Below are 25289 nucleotides of genomic sequence, written 5' to 3' on the forward strand. Positions count from 1 at the left end.
AGAAACCGCAGAGTAAATTTGATTTTTCACAGGTAAAATGCTTTCGTTGCGGGAAGATGGGTCACTTTGCTAATGAAAGGCAGCGTCCGGGTTGGAAAGTAACCTGTAGCAAGTGTAAAAGGAAGGGACATTTTTCACTTGTCTGCAAAGGTAAAAATTATAAGGGAAAGGTCAATTAAATCTTTTATGATTTTGATGAGCAAACTGAAAATGTTGATGAAGTTGATTGTGGTCAGATTTTAGTACAAGCCATACACAATCAAGAAAGTGGAAACTATCCTTCTGATGAGTTTCTAGTAGATAGTCAATTAACTAAGGTACTATTTGATTCTGGTGCAAAAATCACCACTGTTGCGAAATAATTTTATCTACAAAAATTAAAAGATGAAACCAAATTATTTCGCCCTGATATTAAACCATTTGCATATGGGGGTGAACCCATTAAGATGCTTGGCTATTTTATGGGGCTAATCAACTACAAGGAGAGATTGACCACCACTAAAGTTTATGTGTCGCAGAAGGGGGACAGTATAATAAGTTGGTTTGCTCAAGGAGATCTGGGGGTTATGCTAGACCCACATTCTTCCCCTCCAATTGTATTGAAAGAACCTTTTGTGTGTGGACATGAAGCTATCTCTATTGTATGTCAAGATTTTAGCAGTAGCTTGAAAGCGAAATTTCCAAAGGTTGTTTCTGAAAAGTTAGGGTGTTTGAAGAATTATTGTCATCACATAAGATTGAAAGAAGATGCAGTGCCTGTTTGTTGCAACGTGCGTAATGTGCCAGTTGCTGTCAGGGACCAAGTAGAAAATGAGCTTGAAAGACTTGTTGAAGAGGGAATCATAGATGAAGTTGAAGGCACTGAATGGGTCGCCCCCATTGTCGCAGTAAAGAAATCGGATGGTTCTCTTCGTTTTTGTGTTGATCTGGGAGAATTAGATAAAAGTGTAGTAGTGGACCGCTATCCCCTGCCCAAAATTGCAGCTATGTTGATGTTATTGAAGGGGGCTAAAGTTTTTAGCACGGTCGACTTGAGACCTGCTTACCACCAAATCAATCTCGATGAGGAATCGAAAGATTTGACAGCTTTTGTAACTCCGTTTGGTAATTTTCGTTCTGTGAGGCTACCATTTGGTTCGGTGCCGGCCGCTTCTGTTTTTTAAAGGGCTTTAGAAAATGTTCTTAAGGGTATAAAAGGAGTCAGAGTATATCAAGATGACATTCTGATCTTTGGGTCTGACGATGAAGAGCATGATGATAGACTTTTTAAGGTCTTGGATAGTTTAAGTGAATCTGGACTTACAGTGAAAATTGAGAAATGCAAATTTAAGAAAGATTCCATGGATTACCTAGGTCACACAATTTCAAAAGGGGGAATTTTGCCAAAAGAAAGTCTAGTCACTACAATCTCGAAAATGTCTTCCCCAACCAACAAGGAGGAGTTAATTCGTTTTTTAGGGATGGCTGAATACTACAGCAAGTTTATCAAAGGATTTGCTTCACTGTGTGTACACATGAGGTCTTTGCTCAAGAAAGGATGTGAATTTATTTGGAGTGACAAGTGTGCAGAGGAATTTTGCATTTTAAAGGAGAAGTTGAGTTGTGCCCCAAAATTGCATAGTTTTGATCCGGGAGAGAAGTCGATCTTAATAACTGATGCTAGCCTGAAAGGTTTAGGTTCGGTCCTTGTTCAGAAAGTTGGTGGTCATGAAGAGGTAATTTTATTTTGTCAAGGAGTTTAAGAGGTGCTGAGACACGCTACTCCGTGGTTGAAAGAGAAGCAATGGCTGTGTATTGGTCGGTAAGGAAGCTTAAAATGTGTTATGGGGTAGCACTTTTGAAATAAGGACCGATCACAAGCCACTCTGTGAGATTTTGAAGAAGAAAGAAATTGATGCTATTTCTAGCAGAATCACAAAGTGGGTTGTAGGGTTACAACACTACAATTTTTAGGTGAAGTATCTCCCTGGAATTGAAAATAAGGTTACTGACGCTTTATCTCGTCTTGTTCCGAATGATGAGTCTTGCATGAGGGATGATTTTGAAGAGGAAGATGAATTGGTTTGTGCTATAGATGCGTGTGTGATTGACAGAGATAAATGGGTAAAGGCATTAAAGGAAGATTCAGTTCTTTTGGAAGTTGTAAGGCTCATAAACGCAGGTTGGAGATCTAAACCTAAGGATAATGAAAACTTAGAAAATTCTGGCACGTCAAGGATTAGCTTGCTGAACAAGATGGTTTACTTATGAGAGGCACAAGATTGGTTCCACCGCTACCCATTAGAGATGAACTCCTTTCATTGGCACATATTGGTCACCTATGGATTTCTAAAACAAAATCGAATTTAAGGTTATCTTATTGGTGGCCAGGCATGGATTTGGAGGTTCAGCGGAAGATTAGGGATCGCATGGAGTGTGCATTGAGTGAAAGAGTAGCAAAGCCTAAGGTTCAACCAATGGTTATTAGAGATCGCCCGGATGGACCTTGGAAGGAAGTAGGTTTAGTCATTTTAGGACCAGTATTCTCTTCTGGCTGTGAGTTGTATGTCCTTGTGTTGGTAGATTTCTTTTCAAGGTGGCCGGAGATAGCTATCACTTGTGGTATAGAAACAAAACATGTGATAGCGTTTCGGGAAAAACTGCTAGGGAAGGAATTCCAAATACAATCCTAACAGACAATGGTTGTCAACTTGTCTCTAGAGAAATGGAGACATTTTTATCCAAACATGGTGTGAGACACAAAAAGTCATCAATGTACCACCCAGAAACCAATGGCATGGTTGAGAGGTTCAACCGGGTACTCAAGGAGACTATTAGGATGGCAAAATCTTCAGGGTCTGATTGGAGAAGTGAAATCTTCAAAAAGGTTAAGGTTTAAAGATTATCTCCACATGCCATTACAAGTAAATTACCATTTGAACTTTTCAGGTCTAGGAAAGCCAATACCTTGGTAGCACCTGCTTGGGTTAATGACTTACAGCCTAGGGTGTGTTCTGCCAATGAGGAGTGTGATTGGAGGTTACATAAATCTTTGAAAATCGAAAATAGGAAAAGACTTCATGATTTGAGGAAAAATGTAAAAAACAAACGTGTGTGAAAGTGGGTGATTGGGTTCTTATAAGAAATCCGTGTAAGAAAAACAAAATGCTTTCTGCAATGATTTTGAAGCCTATTCAAGTCATCAAGGTCTTCAATAATGCGATCAAGACAGCAGATCATCGGATTTGGAACATGAACAGAGTTGTGGTGGTCAGAGAGGATTTTATTTCTAAATCTAGAGGTTCTGATGATCAACGTAAAGTTCATCCTGAACTTCCCTCAAAGTTATCTCCTCAAGGTGTACCACCACTTAATGCTCGCAAATCATCAAGAGTCGCTCGTACACCTGCTTATTTAAAAGACTTTGTTAATTAGGACTTACTTAGTATTATTGGTTGTTTGATAAGAGGGGAGATGTGTGGAATCCTGATGCTGTTGCTAGGAGCCCTAGAATGTTAGGTGCACCAGCTGAGAATGTTATGTTGAGAATGACTTCAGTTAGAGTTGCTGGATGTACTGTTAAGAGCTTACCTGTGGATGGGATTCTTTCTACCTTAATAAATCCATCTTAATTTCATCTTATTGTCTTGCACTGCATTACACAACCTGTTCGCACGGTCAGGAAACCTGACGTATTCTCTTAGGAGAAATTAAAATAAAAAGAGGAGAATCAAAGAAATAAAAGTGAAACAATAGAAGGAGAATAATGAAAACTAGGGAACTGGCCAACCAGCTCTGACACTGTACCGCACTAATTTTCAGGTAGATGTGTACGTGATCAGAAAATGCTATCATTCACAGGGCAAGAGAGCCAATGACTTATGTGGACTGAACTATTACCTTAAAAGTCATGGATGGAAGCAGAGATTAAATGACACTCTGAAAGAACAATGGCAGAAGAGCGCTGACCCAAAGGCCCTCTGTGTATCTATATGGATATATGACCATCTCCAAAATCCTGCCCTACCAGGATGATATGAGATATCATGTAACAAAATATTAAGCTGCCAGCATTAACATTGTACAAAAACAACCCACTCTTAAAGGCCTGTTGGTTTACCATAAGGGTTACATGGTAAATAAATCAGGCCTACTGCTTTTGCAGTAACCTTAACCGATCAGACCTACAGTATCTGAAGTACATTTACCTAGTGAGCCAATCCGGTCTACAAGTGTTATCACGGACCTGTTACCAGACAGTTATAAAATCAAAAATATGTACAAAATTACAGTTGTCAAATCAATATACAATCCCGCCCCTGTCAAACAGGCCCAGCAAGGAATATCACAGTGAAAACCTTCTATCCCTAAGGTTTGTCACAGGCAAGAAAAACACCAAACATGTTGCCTCGTATGGTAAACTGTGATATTTCATATAACAAAATACTTCTCGACAGCCTGTAACACAGCATACAAATCCACCATTAAACGGCTTATTGTTTTTTTTAAATGTCTTTATCAATACATACAAAATTTATTTAACAATAAATACAGGGTAAACCCATTAATTTAATGAGACAAGGTTTATGTAATAGTTATAAAAAAGCAACAGTCCCTCACAAAAAACATACGAATACTAAAGGGGTAAATTATATCTATATATGCTGCCCAGTCGACCGTTTATAAATCATTGATTTGCATCAACATCAAACAATAGGGTACTCAGACCCTATTGTAACGCTGACAATAATGCACACACGGGCACTGGCACTTACGAACTGTGGCTACACCTATTTAGTTACATTTGACACACACAAATGCCGGAGTCTTTGAAGTCATTAAGATCAATGGAGTCACCCTCTATCCCTCGGAACCTGGGTTAATAGTTATAAAGTTGCAAGTGGTTCCGTTGGGTAAGTACCACAATCAATAGTGATTTCGCACTAGACTTTTATAAATGTACCACACCTCAGTAAATTTTAATCGAAAATATATATATATATTAAGGTTTTGTTTCTCTATTTTTCTCGCTAATTGTGTAAACAATTTTATACTAAAAGATAATACCAATGGGGGCTGTCTGACAAAGCAAATACAATGACAGATACACAGACAATTCAATGGGTGACTGTGGTGACATATAGTGCAAATGGGTGACCTTTCAAATTCAAACAATAAACAAGACAATAACACATTCTCTGTCCCTTTCAGGTCTTTCACTTTAGTTAGTCCTATTTTTTTTTAAATAATTGCTATAGTGAGCCAGGACATGAGATGGTTGTACGACGACGTTTCAACCATATATATGTATATAAATATGTATGTATGTATGTATTTCCCAACCACCAAAGGCTGTTGCACTTCCTTCTTGTGTCCTGAAGAAGACCCTTCTTCATATGTCTACTAATATATATGACACAAGAAGGAAGTGCAACAGCCCTTGGTGGTTGGGAATTCACAAGATTAAATCTATTAACTCCTCCGACCCAGGAAGGAGTTCTTATTCAAGGATTATCAATCAACCAGCTTTTCAAACTTTAGCTGTGTACCCCTCTGGATGTGCTTGTCAGCCTCCAGGGGGTAGTGGGTTCAAAATGTTACTAGTATTCAGTCCTAAGATATCGTCATGTATTGATGCCACAGTCCACCAGTGTTTGCTTCCCAAACCTCCTTAAATGCTGTATTCTCGAGTGTCTCTCACCAACTCACGGTCAGGTGACTCTGAAGCCAGCTGTTTTTCGTTTGTATTTCCTTCCCACCCTATTGTTTGATATTGATGTCCACTGGAAAACATATATAGGTGTCTTTGATTCCTATTGTATTCCTTTGTGTACATGTTTTTTGTGAGGGACGTTGTTCCTTTATTAAAAAAACAAGTCTATACAATAGTCTAGGTGGAGTGTGGCTCACTGATTAGAGCGGCAGACCCTGATGCAGAGGTCTGGCCCGGGACCAGGGTTCAATTCCCGACGCGGCAGAGTCCTGAGCCCAAAAATGTCCACGGACTCGATAATTCTCGCCTCGGTGCCTACTCTAATCAGGGGGTCCCACGCTGCAACTCTGGGCAATAGCTTGCTTAATCTCCACTACGGCGGCCCACCCGCTGCGGGATGCCTGGCTTTCACTTTGGGGATGCCCAGTAGGGGTTATCTCACAGGCGCCTTGATGTCTTCGGGTGATATGTGCGCTATATAAGTCGCAATACATTACATTTACATTACATTTACAGTCTGACTTCTCACTGAAGCACACACACAAGTGCGCGCATCTCACTACATGCTTGATGTGAGGTGCACATCTGTCACTGGATCAGACTACTCACTGTTCAGGCATGTGTCACGTGCAAACTCTGTCCTACGATCAGTCTGTTCACCTTGCATCCATATGCATGGGGGCAGGGCACAGATGTACTCTGACGAGCTCAGTCACTCTACTGACATGTACTGTGGGATGTACACATCGGTTTCTCTTGGTAGGTGTGATGTGCATTTGTGTACCCATATCAAACAGATCACTACATTGATGTGAATGACGTCAGCGCACTGACAGTGCTACCTCTGCATGACAGGTGCTGAAAACTGTACTATGTTCAAGGATCAGTCATGTCAGGTGTGCCTGTGTGCTTGTGGGGAGTACTCATGCCTTCTGATCACGGAATGCTTGCAGGCGTGTCTGGGGCCCTCACAACTGTACTATGGTCAAGGCTCAGTCATGTGCAGATGTGTCTGTGTGCTTGTGGGGCGTACACATGCCCTTTAATCATAGAATGCTTGCAAGCATGTCTTCGGTGCTCACACCTGTACTATGGTCAAGGCTCAGTTATGGGCAGATGTGTCTGTGTGCTTGTGGGGCATACACATGCCCTATGATCCTAGAATGTTTGCAAGCATGTCTTCGGTGCTCACACCTGTACTATGGTCAAGGCTCAGTCATGTGCAGATGTGTCTGTGTGCTTGTGGGGCATACACATGCCCTTTAATCATAGAATGCTTGCAGGCGTGTCTGGGGCCCTCACAACTGTACTATGGTCAAGGCTCATTCATGTGCAGATCTGTCTGTGTGTTTGTGGGGCATACACATGCCCTATGATCCTAGAATGCTTGCAGACGTGTCTGAGGTGCTCACACCTGTACTATGGCCAGGGATCAGTCATGTGCAGATGTGTGTGTGTGTGCTTGTGGGGCGTACACATGCCCTTTGATCATAGAATGCTTGCTGGCGTTTCCGAGGTGCTCACACCTGTACTATGGCCAGGGATCAGTCATGTGCAGATGTGTCTGTGTGCTTGTGGGGCTTACACATGCCCTTTGATCATAGAATGCTTGCTGGCATTTCCGAGGTGCTCCCACCTGAACAATGATCAGACACTGCTCACTCTGGAGAAATTTACGTTTTTGTGAGGTGTGCATACCCATACTTTAAAAATAATGCTTGCTCTAGTAACATGTATGTGTTTAATTAATGGATAAATGTACATTTTGGTGTTCGTGTTCCATCCATAGATTGTGTGTCAAAGGTAAACACAAATACTCCGACAAGACTGCCCACTTTGCAGGCAAGTAAGGTGTTCATTTAGACCATGCCATGGCAGCAGTGACACACATGTTATGGGCAGGCTGCTATATCTGAAGGGATCTGCAATCTGGATAATGTTCCCTTTGCATGTTAGGTGAACACAACAGAGCACTCAGTTGTCACACGTGTCTGCATGTATCGCTGACTGCTCGCTCTGTAAAAATGTACGCTACACGCACACGTCTGGTGTTTACTCTGATGAAACACTGCTCTGGCTTCAAAAGCGTACACTGGGGTGCACTCAGGCAATGCTTGGGGTGTAAACGCATCCATGGTGTGTGTGGTGGACACACACATATGTTGGTCAGGACCAAGGCCATGCCTCATGAGGCGAAACCGCATGTACGTAGGAGGGTAACAGCGGGTCGAGCACATGCCAAGTACTGGTATCCCCAGCTTTGCCAGGCACTTGTCTCCCCAACTGTGCCAGACTTTGGTCTCCCCAGCTATGCCAGGCACTGGCCTCCCCAGCTATGCCAGGCACTGGTCTTCCTAGCTATGCTAGGCACTGGTCTCCCTATCTATTCCAGGCTCTGGCCCCTCAGCCGCGGCTATGATAAGCTAACTCTTACACTAGCCTCGGGCTCGCGCCTCGTTTACTGTTACTCTAAACTCTACTCAAGGTTAATGGTGGGAAGTCGACGGCTGACACTGGCAGAGAGGGTCAGACCTGTGCTAATCGGATGGTAAACATGATAACTGCTGTGCCTGGTGGTGGGGGATACCAAATATACATCGCCCCATCCCCCACTTGTGAAGCAAGGTGCCATAAGGGGATCTCTGCACTTGTGTAAGAACAAGTAAACTGGCGTGAGAGTAGAAAGGATGGGGAACCCACCAAGCATGCCCCTCATCACCTGCCATTTCTCTCGGAAGAGAAACGTAAGAGCACTTACTCACCTCGCGCAAACTCATTACAGGTGGAGCTCACACAGTGCCATGACCCTGCTACGGAGGCATGTCCTGCCATGACCCTGCTACTGTGGCATGTCTTGCCATGACCCAGCTACCGTAGCATGTCTTGCTATGACGCTGCTATTGTGGCATGTGTTGCCATGGCCCTGCTACCGAGGCATGACCTGTCATGACCTTTCTACAGTGGCATGTCTTGCCATGACCCTGCAACCGAGGCATGTCTTGCTATGACCCTGCTACCGAGGCATGTCTTGCTAAGACCCTTCTACCGAGGCATGTCCTTTCTTGACACTGCTACCATGGAACTTCTTGCCATGATCCTGCCACCGAGGCATGACCTGCCATGACCCTGCTACTGTGGCATGTATTAGCATGACCCTGCTACTGTGGCATGTCTTGCCATGATCCTGCTACCGTGGCACGTCCTGCCGAAAACCCTGCTACCGAGGCATGTCCTGCCATGACTCTGCTACTGTGGCACGGCCTGCCATGACCCTGCTTTCGTGGCACCTCCTGCCATTACCCTGCTACCGTGGCACGTCTTGCAATGACCCTGCTACCGAGGCATGTCCTGCCATGACTCTACTACCGTGGTAAGTCTTGCATGACAGTGCTACCCTGGCATGTCTTGCTATGACCGTGCTACCCTGGCATGTCTTGCCATGACCCTGTTACCGTGGCATGTCCTGCCATGACCCTGCTATCGAAGCATGTCCTGCCATGACCCTTCTACCAAGGCATGTCTTGCCTTGACTCTACTACCGTGGTAAGTCTTGCCATGACCGTGCTACCCTGGCATGTCTTGCTATGACCGTGCTACCGAGGCACGACTTGCCATGACCCTGCTACCGAGGCACGTCTTGCCATGACCCTGCTACCAAGGCATTTCCTACAATGACCCTGCTACTGAGGCATGTCTTGCGTTGACCCTGGTACCGTGGCACGTATTGCCATGACCCTGCTACCGTGGCACGTCTTGCCAGGACCCTGCTACCATGGCATGTCTTGCCATGACCCTGCTACCGAGGCATGTCCTGCCATGACTCTTCTACCGTGGTAAGTCTAGCCATGACCCTGCTACCGTGGCACGTCTTGCCATGACCCTGCTGCAGTGGCAGGTTATCACCCTGAGCTGCTGCTGCCTTCCGATCTGTTGTACCTCTGATACCTCGAACACATCTGGCCTGGCCCCCCTACATTAGCCTGTCTACATGGGTATGAATAAATTGTCTGTAGGAGCTTGGACAAAGTTCTCTCTTTGGCTTGGAAAATCTGCTGCCTTATGGTAAGCTTTGTGACGGTCTCTGGCGTAAGGGACATCCATGACACTCCATTGCTTTGCTGTTTATTCTCAGAGATGGGCTGTGAAGTCTGGAGGACACACAAAATATAGACCCCTTTCTGGGTGATAGTGGCCACCGGCCTCACAGAGCAGCCCTGGACTGGCGGGAGAGCAGGCCTGGAACGGCGGGAAAGCAGACCTGAACCAGCGGGAGAGCCGGCCTGAACCAGCGGGAGAGCAGGCCTGAACCAGTGGGAGAGCCGGCCTGAACCAGTGGGAGAGCTGGCCTGAACCAGTGGGAGAGCTGGCCTGAACCAGTGGGAGAGCTGGCCTGAACCAGTGGGATAGCCGTTCTGAACCAGCGGGAGAGCCGGCCTGAACCAGTGGGAGAGCCGGCCTGAACCAGTGGGAGAGCAGGCCTGAACCAGTGGGAGAGCCGGCCTGAACCAGTGGGAGAGCAGGCCTGAACCAGCGGGAGAGCCGGCCTGAACCAGTGGGAGAGCCGGCCTGAACCAGTGGGAGAGCTGGCCTGAACCAGTGGGAGAGCCGTTCTGAACCAGCGGGAGAGCCGTTCTGAACCAGCGGGAGAGCCGTTCTGAACCAGCGGGAGAGCCGGCCTGAACCAGTGGGAGAGCAGGCCTGAACCAGTGGGAGAGCCGGCCTGAACCAGTGGGAGAGCTGTTCTGAGCCAGCGGGAGAGCCGGCCTGAACCAGTTGGAGAGCAGGCCTGGAGCCGCGGGAGAGCAGGTCTGGAGCGGGGGGAGAGCAGGCCTGGAGCCGGGGGAGAGCCAGTGCTTAATTTGTGCCGTGCTTTGCGGTGTTCAGCACCGGCACTTATTTCACAGGGCTGGGTCTATTGAATCTAAGGACACGTGACTGCCAATGCTTGATGGCTGCTTAGGTACACTGTATGTTTCATGGTCCACTTTCAATCTCTTGCATTCCTCAGTATTGTCTCTGCCTCGGAAGGGCAGCTGAACATGGGTGGTTACTTTCAGTGAGATTGAGAGAGCCAAGCTTACTGAGAGAGAAGAGAGCATTGCAACAGAAGGCCCCGCAGTGCGGGGGAGGGGGTGGCAGGTCACCTAGCCCCTCTCAGCCTGTATTGTGCATGGCAAAATGATACAATTTGCATCCGTTGCTGTCCGTCTGGATCCTGTTTTTCAGGAACTTGAATGTTTCTATTTCGTGAGGCAGGAGGCCCGGGCTTTTCTTTCCAGGAGTGGCTGAGGCCTTGCCTCCCTAGTGTGTGGATGAACTGAGCTACAACTTAGTTTCACGTACAGCTCTGCGTACCTGTCTCCACTCGAAACCGACGAGCTGTGCTGTGCTTGTAAAGCATATGGCCTGACCTTCAGGCGCTCTTTCCATCGGCGCTGCACTCAGGGGTGCTGCAAGAGCCTGTGTTCCGCCTTCCTGCTTTTAAATCAGGTAAATCAAAGTAGCGACAACTCCGTCCTGGTGGCCTCCTTTTTTTAAAAATTCATGTTTCTTGGCTCTGGTTGCCAACCTTATCAGAGAAAAGGACTTATCATCTATTTATGTTTTAACATTCTGCAAGGGCCTGGACAGGATTAAACTGTATGTCTTGTGTCATAGAAGCTATGCATAATTCACTGCAGCAAGAATATGAACTTGCTAAACTATGAAACTTGGATGATGGGCCGTGGCATTTTCTTACTCACTGCTTATCTGCAGCAAGGGCATTAGTCACGCTAGCTATCTTACCAGAAGAACAAAGACCTGCTTTATACAAACCAGTTGCTGCAATGGGCACTTTAACCCTTTGAGCTAGTCATCTACAGATGTATTTATGTACCACGTAGTACTGCTTGAAGAGGACAGCCAAATGGTCGCATGTTTGAATCTCGTTGTGGTAGCACAGCCTTTCATGCTTCTAGGATCGATAAATGTGATTTTGGCAGTTGGATAATAATAAAAAAACTCATTTACACTGCCACTCAACTGTGGTACTTATTGCTGCGTAAAAGAAAAAGTAGTGCCAGTGTGTGACTCCCCTATGAATATTTGTATTATGATTGGTTTGTTTTAGCCCCTTTGCAGCTTTGAAATTCGCAGCTTTGAAATTTATGAACCTGGAAACTAATGCTGGCTCTTGATCCAACTGTATTAAATTCTGTTTTCCTGCCCTTGTCAACTGTGTCACTGTATCTCTGACCTAATATCTAACAAGGATTGTAGTGCTAGAAACTGGCTAGCCTCAGACGTACTATATTAATTCCCATTGTGTTGCCAATAGTGTTGGCTTTTTTATATACCCAGCTTACAGCAGAGAGCAGCACATGGGTGCTAGTGATGGATGCTTTTGTTCTTGATATAATGCAGCACAACTGATGCTGCCCATTGAATGGCCGAATCATCAGTTAGTGACGCCTCGTAAACATCTCCTCACTATACAAAGGGGTAATTCACTGCCACATTCAGCGTGTGGACTGGGGACTGGAGTGGGGTCGGCTCGGGAGCAGTTCAGGGTGTGGGGAGGATGGACCAGTGCAGGGTACAAAGGAGATGAAAGGTGAAGCAGCTCAGGCTCATACATGCAGCACAGGAGAGGAGCAGAGAGGGCTAAGAGATAGAAAAGAGCAGAGAGGGTGGCACAGAGGGCAGAGAGAAGAGGGGCAGAGAGAAGTAAACAGGAGCAGAGAGCAGCAGAGAGATGCAAAGAAGGCCGTGAGGAGTAGAGAGAGGCGGAGAGCTGCAGGGTGCCAAGAGAGCTCAGAGGGCAGACACGAGCATGCTGCAAAGATAAGCACAGGGTCTAAAGGGGATAGAGAGCACTGCTGGGTCTAGGGTGGTGGAGGGGAGAGAATACTGCATTGTCCAGAGGGGTGGGAGAGCAGCACAGGGTATAAAAGGAGATAGCTGACAGTGCCTGGCCTCAGACAGTGGAGGGATGAGACCACGGAAGGGTTCTAAGGGGTGGGAGACCAGCACAGGTCGCATATAGGGTCAAAGAGCAACGCAGGATAAAGGAGGGTTGGAGAGCAGTATGTTAGAGTGCTTAGCAAGCGTGCTCCTGATGGGCCTTTGTAACTCTACTTTGAGCTCTGGGTCATGCATCTAAATCTTGGTGTGGCCACCCGGTCTTTCATCTTTGTGAGGTCGCTAAGATTAGTGCCATTGAGTTGGATAACAATATTTTTAATGTGTCGTCAAGACCCTCTCTGGTGAATATGTGCTTTACAACATATAGTGTGGTAAGGACACAGAAATGTATTTTAATATTTTGTTTCTCAAGGTCTTTGCAATATTAAACTGTCATTATTCCCTCTGTCCCTCTCGGACCCCTACCTTTCATACCCGTATCCATTCCCTTGACCTCTTTCTTTCCTTCGTACCATCTTTTTCATTTCCTTGTTGTCTTCCTCAGCACCTCCAGACATGTCTCCATTCTTCTTTCCATTCTTGCTTTCTTTCATCCTCATTCTTTCCCATTCTTCCTCCCTTGGTGCATTATTTCCTTCCTCCTTCATTCGTTCCTAACTTTCTTTTTTCCTGCTCCTTCTTAGATCCCTTCTTTAATTTCTTCATTTCATATCCTCAACTCTTCCTTCTGATTTTCTTCCTCCTTTCTTCTTTCAATTCATCAATCAAACATCGTTCACTTCCTTTCTCCCTCTATCCCTTCATTTCCTCCTTACACATTATTTTCTTAGTTTCTCATTTTTTAATCCAGAACAATTTCCTCACTCCAGGACTCCCCTTCCTGCCTTCATTTGTTCCTGCCTTCTTTCCTTCCTTCAACACGTCCTTTCTCTTAAACAGCACGGTACAAGCACATTTCCTTTAGTTTGCAAACTTACCTCAGGTTCTCCAATGACCTTTCCAAAACCTGCATTTTAAGGCGTACACACATTCTCTAACTTGAGTTCACTTTGGAGTTGTTGTCCATATGTTATATTATGTTATGGTACTTTGATTTGTATAGCGCACTAATCACCTGAGAGGGTGTCCAGGTGCTTGGGCAGGCGTGTAGGTGTAAGGTCCCTGAAGCTCTTTTATGAAGAGCCAGATCTTCAGCTTCTTGAAGAACTCAAGAAGTGAGGAGGTGGCTCTGATGTGTTGAGGCTTGTGGATGTGGGTGGAGCCATTAAAGGAGGTGGGTGGAGGAAGTAGGTGGAGCTGGGGAGGTGGGTGTGTCCTCCTAAAAAATGTGAGCACCTGCACTTAATATTTTACAAATTAATCACTGACCCTATGGCCTTTCTCAGTGGGCGCTAGACCACCAAGGAATCCGTTCACATTAAAAAGAGCGTCAAACAAGTTGGCTCATCTGTTTTTGACCTCAAGTGGACCATTGAGGCCAGACACCAGTCATCATTGTGCTCAACACTAGGAGTCCAGAGCATCCCTAAACTACTTCTGCACTGGTTGTGGCTGTGATCTTTGCTGTGTGGGTGGTGGATCTTAGGATCAGTGCTGTTTGGACCTACAAAGATGGCCATTGAGGCATCAGCCAGTCACCGAAGTTGGCTAACCTGGTTCCCAGAACATACCCTCTTCATTGACTTAGTACTAATGACTGCCAGCTGCAGCACTAGGACAAAAGTGCATCTTGTGGTGGGAAACGTCGCTGCGGCGGGTAGAGATTCAAGGAGTTTCAAAGTCCCACAAGCTGACCTGAAGGCAGCCACATGGCAAATAAGAGCGCATAGAGTCAATGTTACCAAAAAATATAGCGCCTCGTGAAAAGGATCCATCAACAAGTTTGGGGTCACAGCTCAGCACCAAACATACAAGGCTCGTATCATTCAATTTGTGCATGTTATTTTAATGTATCTCTTTACATTTACATCTATTTTACGTAGAAGTTCTAACATTCCCTGGACTTGGGTGTCATTGGGTGATGATATCCTGTATCCGTACTTCTAACAACCACCATTGACTAATAAGTGATTGTTTTTGCTGCCTGGAGAGAGTCAGGGGCTTAAAGGGAGTAACTTGGTTACCTAATAAGACTCCAATATTATTGCAGCCCTGGGTCTCCAGTGGTAAACAACAGCCCCAACAAAGTGTACGGCGCCATAACCACAGCCCACAAAGATGAGGCCCCGCTATAGGTAGCAGCTCTGTCCACTGTCCTACGGAGAGGAATTCCACAAGTGCCCCAATGCTCCACCACTGCAAGTTCTGCCAAGTACACTCTGCAAGCTAACAGGAAGAGCCGGCCTTCCAGGCTGGGGCATGTGATACAGTGACATCCATGGCGCTTCGGTAGCCACTGGCACAGCCTGCTCCATACCCGCATTCGTGTACGCGATTCAGGGTTCACAGAAGCCCCCCTAGAGCAATGCTCCTACTCCCAGACTGTGCCCTACTTACAAAGAAGTCAGACTCCTGCGTCTGTTTGTTGCAGCTTCACAGGGCCCCGTGCATGCATTAACATCTGCATCTGAACAAGTAGAAAGTGTACACTTGCAACTGTATAAAAGTAAAGCGTCCGTGCATTTGCACCCAGCAATTTTCTTTTAAGGGGCGTGGGGGGATGTTGTTCATCATAGGGAAAATATATATTTTTTCCATGGAGATACCATCCTTCATAACTCCATCAGTTTAGGGTGTTCCTGCCTTGTCTTTCCCGCAGCAGATTAACTCTGCCCTTGGCAAGAACAAACCAGAAGTAAACGTGTTCTTTGACAGTATAAGGAACAAGCCATAAAACGTTTGCGAGTGCCCAGAATCTGCAAGTGTTGGGTGGTTGCTGCTCTGTGCAGCTAGCCCCCCAGAGAGGCTCATTACCTGCTCCTGTCAATACCTTTATACATTTACCAATCCTTAAATATTCCCCATATTAATTTTGTTTTACATGCGAGTAAATCCAGTTACAAGCGTAAAATCACATCTTGTGAATCACAAAGTTACATTTTCATCCATTAATGGCAGACACATAGTGTAGAGTCAATCTGAGAGGGTAATGTCCCAAAGACTCTTGGGAACTGTTCCAATACTATATCCACACAAGGGGGGCCTGAAGAGTTAGGGGGGGACCACCGAGGGCAAGCTCCCCAATCTAAGACTCAATACCCACAGAGCCCTCGGGTCCGTGGAGACTAGGTGACGTCAAAGAAGGTAAACAAAGTGACTTAAAGGAGGGGGGCTGGGGGCGAATGGCTTGCGAGTTTGGGTGCCAGGGTACTGGAGGGTTAGTATTCAGCCATTCCAGATCCCCATCGTACAGCAGCAGCATCTACGCGGAACACAGCGCATAATTCATACATCGGAGACGAGCTCGTTTCAATTAAGCATTTTTCCCTGGAGCACTCGCCTACACTGGGATAAAGATGCACATCGAACATATGCACACCTAAGCTAGATATCAGTGGGTAGTCTATCTTAGACAACCCTACCTTAATTCTACAGGTTGGAGCAGCGGGTGTACCTCAGGCAAACAGCCTGGGACAGATGTGTCCCTCTACCAGACTTCTGCAGTCGAGTGATGCCATTCGGAGACATTTCACTACAATGGCACAGTATGTATGAATACACCACACATCCTTTGTGAAAAAATAGACTTGTGATTATTTCTTTCACAATTGATGCTGATGAAATATTCATGATTGTTACTTTTGCATAATTTGGAATGTCATTTTTGTTTTTAATTAATGTATAGCACATTTTCAAACTGATCTAACTACGCAGCTTGTTGGTTATGTCTCATTCACAGGTCCAACCGGTGAATTAGTTTGCTCGAATTCCTTAGATCACTGGTTTAGTATCTTAAATCCAACACACCGATGCGTTGTTATTATTCTTGATTTTTTGACTCACTTTTACACAGCAGTAGCTATTATAGAGATCCTGATGAAAGCCACGACATGTCCTAGGTCTTAGGCTAAAACATGTTGATCACTACTCAGTACGACTACATCTAATGTCTGCAGCTGTCAGGTGCGCTTGTTACCCCGTATCTCGGGTCATCAGTATGCCTGTTAGGGGGTGAAATCTACGCTCATGCGGAGGTGAGCCTCTCACTTCCGGGGTTTCCTGGCAGTCAGCGGTTCAGCTCTCCTGGCCGGAACCGCTGACCGCGTCACAAGTGCTTCCGGGGGAATCCGCATATTAGCAGCGGCTTTCCTCCGGATCGGCGCTTTGGATTGACCCCAGTACGACGCCTGTTTCACGTCAAGTCATAAAATTTGTATAGCGCACTACATACCCAGAGGGTTTCAAGGCGCTTAGGAAGGGGAGGAGGATTATTTGTCAAATATCCACGTTTTAAGCTGCTTTCTGAACGCTAGGTGGTTCTGGGTGAGGCGCAGGTAAGCGGGGAGTGAGTTCCATGTTTTAGCAGCCAGGTATGAAAAGGATCTGCCTCCCATGGTGGTCTTGTTGATGCGAGGTACAGTGGCGAGGGCTTGGCTGGAAGACCGTAGTTGGCGGGGGGGGTGTAGAAGGACAGTCGAGAGTTGAGGCAATCTGGTCCGATGTCGTAGAGTGATTTGTGTGCGTGGGTAAGCAGTCGGAAAGTGATCCTCTTATTGACGGGTAGCCAGTGGAGGTCTTTAAGGTGACCAGAGATGTGTTCGTTGCGTAGGATGTCTAATATGAGCCTGGCTGATGCGTTTTGGATTCGTTGGAGTTTTTTCTGGAGTTTTGCGGTAGTACCCGCGTAGAGGGTGTTTCCGTAGTCCAGTCGGCTCGTGACCAGAGCGTGGGTGACTGTTTTCCTTGTTTCGGAGGGGATCCAGCTAAATGTTTTTCTGAGAATGCGAAGAATGTTGAAGCATGAAGAGGATACGGCGCTGACTTGTCTGTTCATCGAAAGTGAGGAATCCAGGATGACGCCCAGGTTCCGTGCGTGGTCTGTCGGGATGGGTGCTTTTCCGAGGGCTTCCGGCCACCAGGAGTCGTCCCATGAAGAGGGGGAAGTACCTAAGATGAGGACTTCTGTTTTGTCTGAGTTCAGTTTCAGACGGCTTTGTTTCATCCATTCGGCAACTTCTTTCATTCCTTCGTGTAGGTTAGTTTTGGCGGTGCTGGGGTCATTGGTGAGAGAGAGGATTAGTTGAGTGTCGTCCGCGTAGGAGATGATGTTGAGGTTGTGTTGGCGTGCGATGGCCGCGAGGGGGCTCATGTATACGTTGAAGAGGGTGGGACTGAGTGAGGATCCTTGAGGTACGCCGCAGATGACTTCAGAGGCCTCGGACTTGAATGGAGGAAGGCGGACTCTCTGGGTTCTTCCGGTGAGGAACGAGGTGATCCATTCAAGTGCTTTTCCTTGGATTCCGATGTTATTGAGGCGTTGTAGGAGGGTGCTGTGGCAGACTGTATCGAATGCTGCAGAGAGGTCGAGGAGGATGAGGGCGACTGTGTCTCCATTGTCCAGTAGAGTTCGAATGTCGTCTGTTGCTGCGATGAGGGCGGTCTCAGTGCTATGTTTTGCTCGGAAGCCAGATTGTGAGGGGTCGAGGGATTTGTTGGCTTCGAGGAAAGCGGCGAGTTGGTTGTTGACGGCTTTCTCAATGACTTTGGCCGGGAATGGAAGAAGCGAGATGGGGCGGTAATTTTTGAGTTCGGTGGGGTCCGCTGTTGGTTTTTTCAGAAGGGCGGTGAGTTCAGCGTGTTTCCAGTCTTCTGGGAAGGTGGCGGAGTTGAAGGAGCAGTTGATGACGTCTCGGAGGTGCGGTGCGATGACGGAGTCTGCTTTGTTGAAGATGTGGTGAGGGCATGGGTCTGTGGGGGATCCTGAGTGGATGGAATTCATCAGGCGGATGGTGTCCTCGGTGGAGATTGGGTTCCAAGCGTTAAGGGTGTTCACGGGGGGAAGATGGTCAGCAGATGGTAGGGTGGGTTGGTTTCCGGGTTGGTTGTCAAAGCTGTTGTGGATGTCTGCAATCTTGTTGTGGAAAAAAGAGGCTAGGGAGTCGCAGAGGGTTTGAGAGGGTGTGATGTCGTTGGAGTTGGCCGAGGGATTGGAAAATTCCTTGACGATGTTGAAAAGTTCCTTGCTGTTGTGGGCGTTGTTGTCAAGTCGATCCTTGAATGCTGTTTTCTTGGCTTTTCGGATCAGTTGGTGGTGAGAGCGGGTGGCGCTTTTGAAGGCGTCCTTGGTGCTGGTGGTTGGGTCTTTTTTCCAGGCCTTTTCAAGGGAGCGGCAGAGTTTCTTGGACTTCTTGAGATCATCGTTGAACCATGAGGCTTTCTTGCTGCCAGGTTTGCTTTGACGTTTTTTCAGTGGAGCTAAGGTGTCGGCGGTGTTGGATAACCATAGCGTGAGGTTGGAGGCGGCATCGTTGGCGTTGGAAGAGAAGGCTGGGGAGTTTCGAAGGAGCGATGCGGAGATTTGGTCTGTGGTGATTTTGTTCCAGTTTCTTTGCAGGGTAGGTTGGGAGTGGTTGATGGGTTTCGGCTTGTTGTAGATGAAGTGGACGCAGCTGTGGTCGGTCCAGAGGAGATCCGTAGTGTGGCTGAAGGAGACATGGTTGCTGGATGTGAAGATGGGGTCGAGTGTGTGACCTGCGATGTGGGTGGGGGAAGTGACTAGTTGTTTAAGTCCGAGGTTGGCGAGGTTGTCCAAGAGGGTGGTGGTGTTGCGGTCGTTGGTCTTTTCAAGGTGAAAGTTGAGGTCTCCCAGAAGGATGTAATCTTTGGAGGGGAGTGCGTGTGGGGTGATGAAGTCCGTGATGTCTTCACTGAATTTTGCGCGGGGTCCCGGTGGTCTGTAGAGGAGAGTGCCTCTGAGTGTTGTTTTGGGATCGATGTGGATCTGGAAGTGAAGGTGTTCGGAGTTTGCGAGATTGACGTCGGAGCTGGTTGAGATGCGGATAGATTTCTTATGGACGATAGCGATTCCTCCTCCTGTGTGGCTGGTACGGTCTTTGTGGGTGATCTTATAGTCTTCAGGAATGGCAATTGTGATGTCTGGTGCGGAGGAAGCATTCATCCATGTTTCCGTAAGGAAGGCGATGTCCGGAGAAATGGTGTCTAGTAGGTTCCAAAGGTCAATGGCGTGCCTGTGGACCGAGCGGGTGTTGAGAAGGATGCATTGTAGGTGGTTGGGGTCGGGAATCTGTGGTGTGGTCGTAGCAGCGATGTTGTCGGTGCCGCTGAATTTGCAGGAGTAGCAGGAGAAAGATCCATGGGTGTGTCCAGGAGCGGCTTGGACGCAGTTGGGGGCGCGGCCGGGGTTAAGGGCTAGGAGGGTGGCGGCATCGTAGGTAATGCGGGAGGGCTGGGCAGCGCGAGGGGCAGGGGGTCTGGCGCTGGGCGCGGTCCAGGCGCGGACGGGCGTAGACGGGCTTACCTTTGGCGCACCTTCGGCGTGTCCGAAGCGCGTGGACGCTGCGCGTGGGGGCATTGGCCATAAATGGATGGTGGAGGGGGCGGAGCGTGGGAGGGTCAGCAGGGAGGCGGGAGCGAGGTGGGGGAAGGGCCAGGGGATGTACACAAAATGGCAGCAACAACAACAAGCTTTGCAGCAGGGGAAACGGAGGTGCTTTTAAAAATCAAGTATCTCTGAACAAGCACAGCCAAGAAGTGCGCGCTGGCGCTATGAAAGGCACTAATAATGCAGGCACTGTGGTTTAAATACAGACAGTGCAGTCAAGCGCTACTGATGGTAAATGGTCTGCACTCAAGCGCTATGATAAAAAATGCAGAGGCAGAGTCAGGCGCTACAATCACAGGTTAACACTCAGCGCTATGAAGAGAATTCAGCAGAGTCAGGCGCTACAATACCAGGTCTTCTCTGGAGGAAGGCAAGGGGGAGCGACCGTTCGTGTCCAGGACAGGACGGTCAAAGCACACAAAGCACACAAAGGATTTCTAGAGCCGCGCAGCAGCGCAGACGTTTCTCCCTGCTCTGTGTTCCGTAGGGGGTAAATGTCAATGTCAATGTCAAGGTATTTGTAGAGCGCACTGCTACCAAGCGGTTTCCTGGCGCTATTACTCATACCGCTGTGGAACCCTTCCTGGCTTTCCCTGTGAAGTGTCCACTCCTGGGCACCCCCAGGGTGAAGCCAGGCATCCTAACGCTGTTAGGGCCGGTGTGGAGATTAAGCAAGCTATTGCCCAGAGTTGCAGCGTGGGGCCCATGATTAGAATAGGCACTGAGGCGAGAATTGTCAGGCCCGAGGAAATTGAGCCAAAGACCCGCCGAGGCGGGAATTGAACCCTGGTCCCGGGCCAGAACTCTGCATCAGGGTCTGCCGCTCTAACCATTGAGCCACACTCCTCCACTCCACTTCCTTTGGGTGTACCCACCCAAAGGAAGGGACTCATTGGTCAACCTGTAATGCCTCTATATCTAGTATTTAGGGGCACCCCCGACCTTGCCTCCTCAGACAAGCAACGGCCAAGAAGAAAAGAAGAAGAAGGACCGAACAGCCATGCCGAAGCTAAGAAGAGGAGGACGCCCACTGACTTGGCCCCAGCCCTACCAGCTTGTCCCCACCTCCAAGCTGCAAAAGCGAAATCCCGGTGTGTCCTGCAGCCAGCAACTTCAAGAACCCAGAGGACCTGCCCTGCCTTCCAAGGAAAAGACTGTGTCCCCTGTGAACACTGAATTTGTTCACCCCAGACTCCAGCTACGGCAAAATCCGCGAGTCTGCACTATTTCTGCACCCTTCGCCCACGGCCCCAGTTTGAGTGGCCCAACACCACGAGGAGGTCTCGTTCTGACCCGAGATCCAGTGATCCCTGACCTGCCTCAAGCCCCCAGCCGATGCATGCAGCCTAAATCCGGAGGGTCCCCCCAACTGGGAACAGGAGCTGGTAAGAAGATCCAACCCTAAAAGACACCCCTGCACCCGACAGCCTTGAGTGGCTAAACCGACGGTGTATAGCCAACCCCCAGCATTCCAACTTACCTCTCCAAGTGATGGTTGCTCCCAGAAGACCTTTGTCCCCAAACCTGCAGTGTGTTTGCAAACCGGAGAATCCCCATTGAAAGTAACAGGGCACCCGAGCCCAAAACAGCACCCTGCAACTGGCTGCCCTAATGCCGCTGAGGGTGAACCTTTGGTACTAACTTGACCCCCGATTTACCCTGAGCTAAAGTCCAGGAGATTTGCTCCCACAACCTTGAGGCCTGCGCTTGAGCAGCCACCAACCAAAGCCTCCTATCCTTCATTAGATAACATTGGGCCTCAACACTCTGCACCCGGCCGCCCTAGTGCAGCTGGGGGTGCTTTGAGAGTACATCCTCGACCCTGGGAGACCCCCGAGTCTAACCCCAGAAAACCAACTCCCACAACAAAGTACTTACATGTTAACCAATAACACTATTTCCTCCCATAGGATAACATTGACTGTTTCTGGTCGGGCGGTTGACCCTGAAGCCTCATTGCCCCCGGACAACGTCGGGGCGGGCTGCGAGTCACAAATAAAGAGTAAGGCGCTATCTACTTTTACCTCTGCCTACCTTTGGGGTTCCACTGGACTCTGTGCACACTATACCTCACTTTGATATAGTGTATACAGAGCCAGCTTCCTACAGGAGGTAACAGAAAAAAATACACAAAAGATAACCCATAAACCCAGTCGAGACCTGGGTAGTTAATGTGTAACAATCAATAAAATCTCAGTAGGTAATAATTGTAGGCAAGTATGTAAAGTGTAAAACATCAATTACAACTGAAAAGAAACAGGGAGACAACAATTGTATAAAGAGATCTATACTGAAAGAGCATTGAATACAATTAATATATAAGAACTATTTACATTGTATGTGGGTGTAACCAAAACATTTGTGTGCAGATCAGTGCTCGTGCAAAAAGTGATTGGCGCAAGTGACGTGTGAGGTGTGTGGCCAGACCATATGGAGGGAAGTGTAAGGGCTCTAAAAGGAAATAATATTCCTGAAGGTCTCGCCAATCAATGGCTGTATGTGGGCACCAGAAGCACACGAAGGTGCACGCACACTCCCCATACACACAGCGATGCAGACCTGTGAGTCTGGTCCGGTCGGTAGTAATAGTCCACGGGGTTGTCGAGGCGTGAGAAGATGGGAGGCGGGACATAGAGTGGGACATCCTGGGTGAAGAAGTCCTCCCTCTGAGGCTCCCGCATCAGCAGCTTGTCGTACATGGAGACGGCCTTCCCATCAGAGTCTGTGTGCACCGCCAGGTACTGGAAATCACACATGCCTGGGAGGGAAAGAAGGTAGGAGAGGGGGTAAAAGCCATGCCATTTTTGCTTCATTCACCAAAAACATCCTTCTGAGGATGTGAGCTGTCTCTGTCAGACGGGTTGAAATGTGTGTTGCTACCTTAGTCTGCTCTGCCTTAGTCTGTGCGGCTGCCTCACGTGCTGTCTTTTTGCGTGCTACCTCACTCTATTCAGCCTCAGCCTGTGCGGTCTCCATATGTGCTGCTACCACAGTCTGCCCTGCTTAAGCATGTGATGCTACCTCACGTGCGGTCTCGTTGTGTGCTCCTACCTCATTCTATTCTGCCTTAGCCTCTGCTGCTCCCTCACGTGCTCCTACCTCATTCTAATCTGCCTCAGTGTGTACTGCCATCTCATATATAGTATTGTAATTGCATTCATATATCGCCTAATACCCCCGACGAGGCACTGAAGCGCTTTTACGGCAAGTAGCACACTAGTCCGAAACCCATAAAGGATAAGTGGCGAATTAGTATAGAGAAATATTAAAGTAATTTGAGTGGTGGATATGTTACTCAGTTATTTGGACTGATAAAGATAGTGGAGGGATAGAAAAGGGAAACAAGCATTTGCAATGCAATAGGTCTCGCATTAGGAAAGTTTGAGCTATCGATATTGTAAATGACAAATGGTATTTATGCGTTGGTTTTGAAAACAGCTAAATTAATAGCTTTGTCACTTACAATGCCAATGGTTATAACTTTCGCAAATGTGACACCTATAGCATTTGTAATGCAATATGTGTTGTATTTACATAACTTAAATGTATTGATATTACAAATAACAATGGCTTTTCATTTTTTTTAAAACAAAAGTTATTGTAATTTATAATGGCAATAGCTTAAAAATGTGTAAATAACTTTTGTGACGATTATTTGCAGTGTATTTTATTGTGACGAAAATCCACGAACAGAGGTGAAATATTAACATCTTTTTGTGACATTTGTAATAAAGCTTGAAACATTGAGAGAACATATTTGAACCAGTTGTTGAATGGTTGCACAGATTGATGCTGTGGTGGCACTGAGTGATGTGGTGGCGACGAGTGATGCTGTGGCGTTCAGTGATGCTGTGGTGATGTGATAGATGGATAGAGTGAGGACGATGGATAGAGTGAGGACAATAGATAGAGTGAGGGCGATAGATAGATAGAGTGAGGGCGATAGATAGATAGATAGATAGAGTGAGGGTGATAGAAAGATAGATAGAGTGAGGGCGAAAGAAAGATAGATAGAGTGAGGGCGGTAGATAGAGTGAGGGCGATAGAGGGAGGGCGATAGATAGAGTGAGGGCGATAGATAGATAGAGTGAGGGCGATAGATAGATAGATAGAGTGAGGGTGATAGAAAGATAGAGTGAGGGTGAAAGAAAGATAGATAGAGTGAGGGCGGTAGATAGAGTGAGGGCGATAGAGGGAGGGCGATAGATAGAGTGAGGGCGATAGATAGATAGAGTGAGGGCGATAGATAGAGTGAGGGCGATAGAGTGAAGGCGATAGATAGAGTGAGGGCGATAGAAAGATAGATAGATGGATAGAGTGAGGGCGATAGAAAGATAGATAGAGTGTGAGCGATAGATAGAATGCGATAGATAGATAGAGTGAGGGCGATAGATAGATAGATAGAGTGAGGGCGATAGATAGATGGATAGAGTGGGGGCGATAGATAGATGGATAGAGTGAGGGCGATAGATAGATGGAGTGAGGGCGATAGATAAATAGATAGATAGATAGATAGATAGATAGATAGATAGATAGATAGATAGAGGGCGATAGATAGATAGATAGATAGAGTGAGGGAGATAGATATAGATAGATAGATAGATAGATAGATAGATAGATAGATAGATAGATAGATAGATAGATAGATAGATAGATAGAGGGCGATGGATAGAGTGAGAGCGATAGATCGAGTGAGGGCGATAGATAGAGTGAGGGCGATAGATAGAGAGAGAGATAGAGTTTACCAACCCCACTGCCAACTCCAACGACATCACTCCCTCTCAAACCCTTTGCGACTCCCTAGCTTCGTTCTTCCACGACAAAATCGCAGACATCCACAACAGCTTCGACAACCAACCCGGAGACCAACCCACCCAACCTTCTACCGTACCTTCACCCCCCTTGAACATCCTTAATGAATGGAACCCAATCTCCACTGAGGACACCATCCGCCTGATGAACTCCATCCACTCAGGATCCTCCACAGACCCATGCCCTCACCACATCTTCAACAAAGCAGATTCCATCATAGCACCACACCTCCGAGACGTCATCAACTGCTCCCTCAACTCCGCCACCTTCCCGGAAAGCTGGAAACACGCCGAACTCAGCGCCCTTCTGAAAAAACCCACAGCTGACCCCACCAAACTCAAAAACTACCGCCCCATCTCGCTCCTTCCATTCCCGGCC

The 25289-nt window shown here is 47.3% G+C and overlaps 1 protein-coding gene across 1 annotated transcript in view; it reads right to left on the minus strand.

Annotated features, from left to right (window-relative positions):
- GTF3C5 (general transcription factor IIIC subunit 5) overlaps positions 1-25289 on the minus strand; it is a 105334-nt gene that overhangs the window by 33134 nt on the left and 46911 nt on the right. Inside the window, exon 3 of the mRNA XM_086924748.1 lies at positions 22659-22857. Within this exon, the coding sequence (XP_086780874.1) occupies positions 22659-22857 (199 nt within the window). The remainder of the gene's footprint in view (positions 1-22658; positions 22858-25289) is intronic.

This window comes from Lissotriton vulgaris, chromosome 5 (assembly GCF_964263255.1).
Source record: "Lissotriton vulgaris chromosome 5, aLisVul1.2, whole genome shotgun sequence".
NCBI lineage: Eukaryota > Metazoa > Chordata > Amphibia > Caudata > Salamandridae > Lissotriton > Lissotriton vulgaris.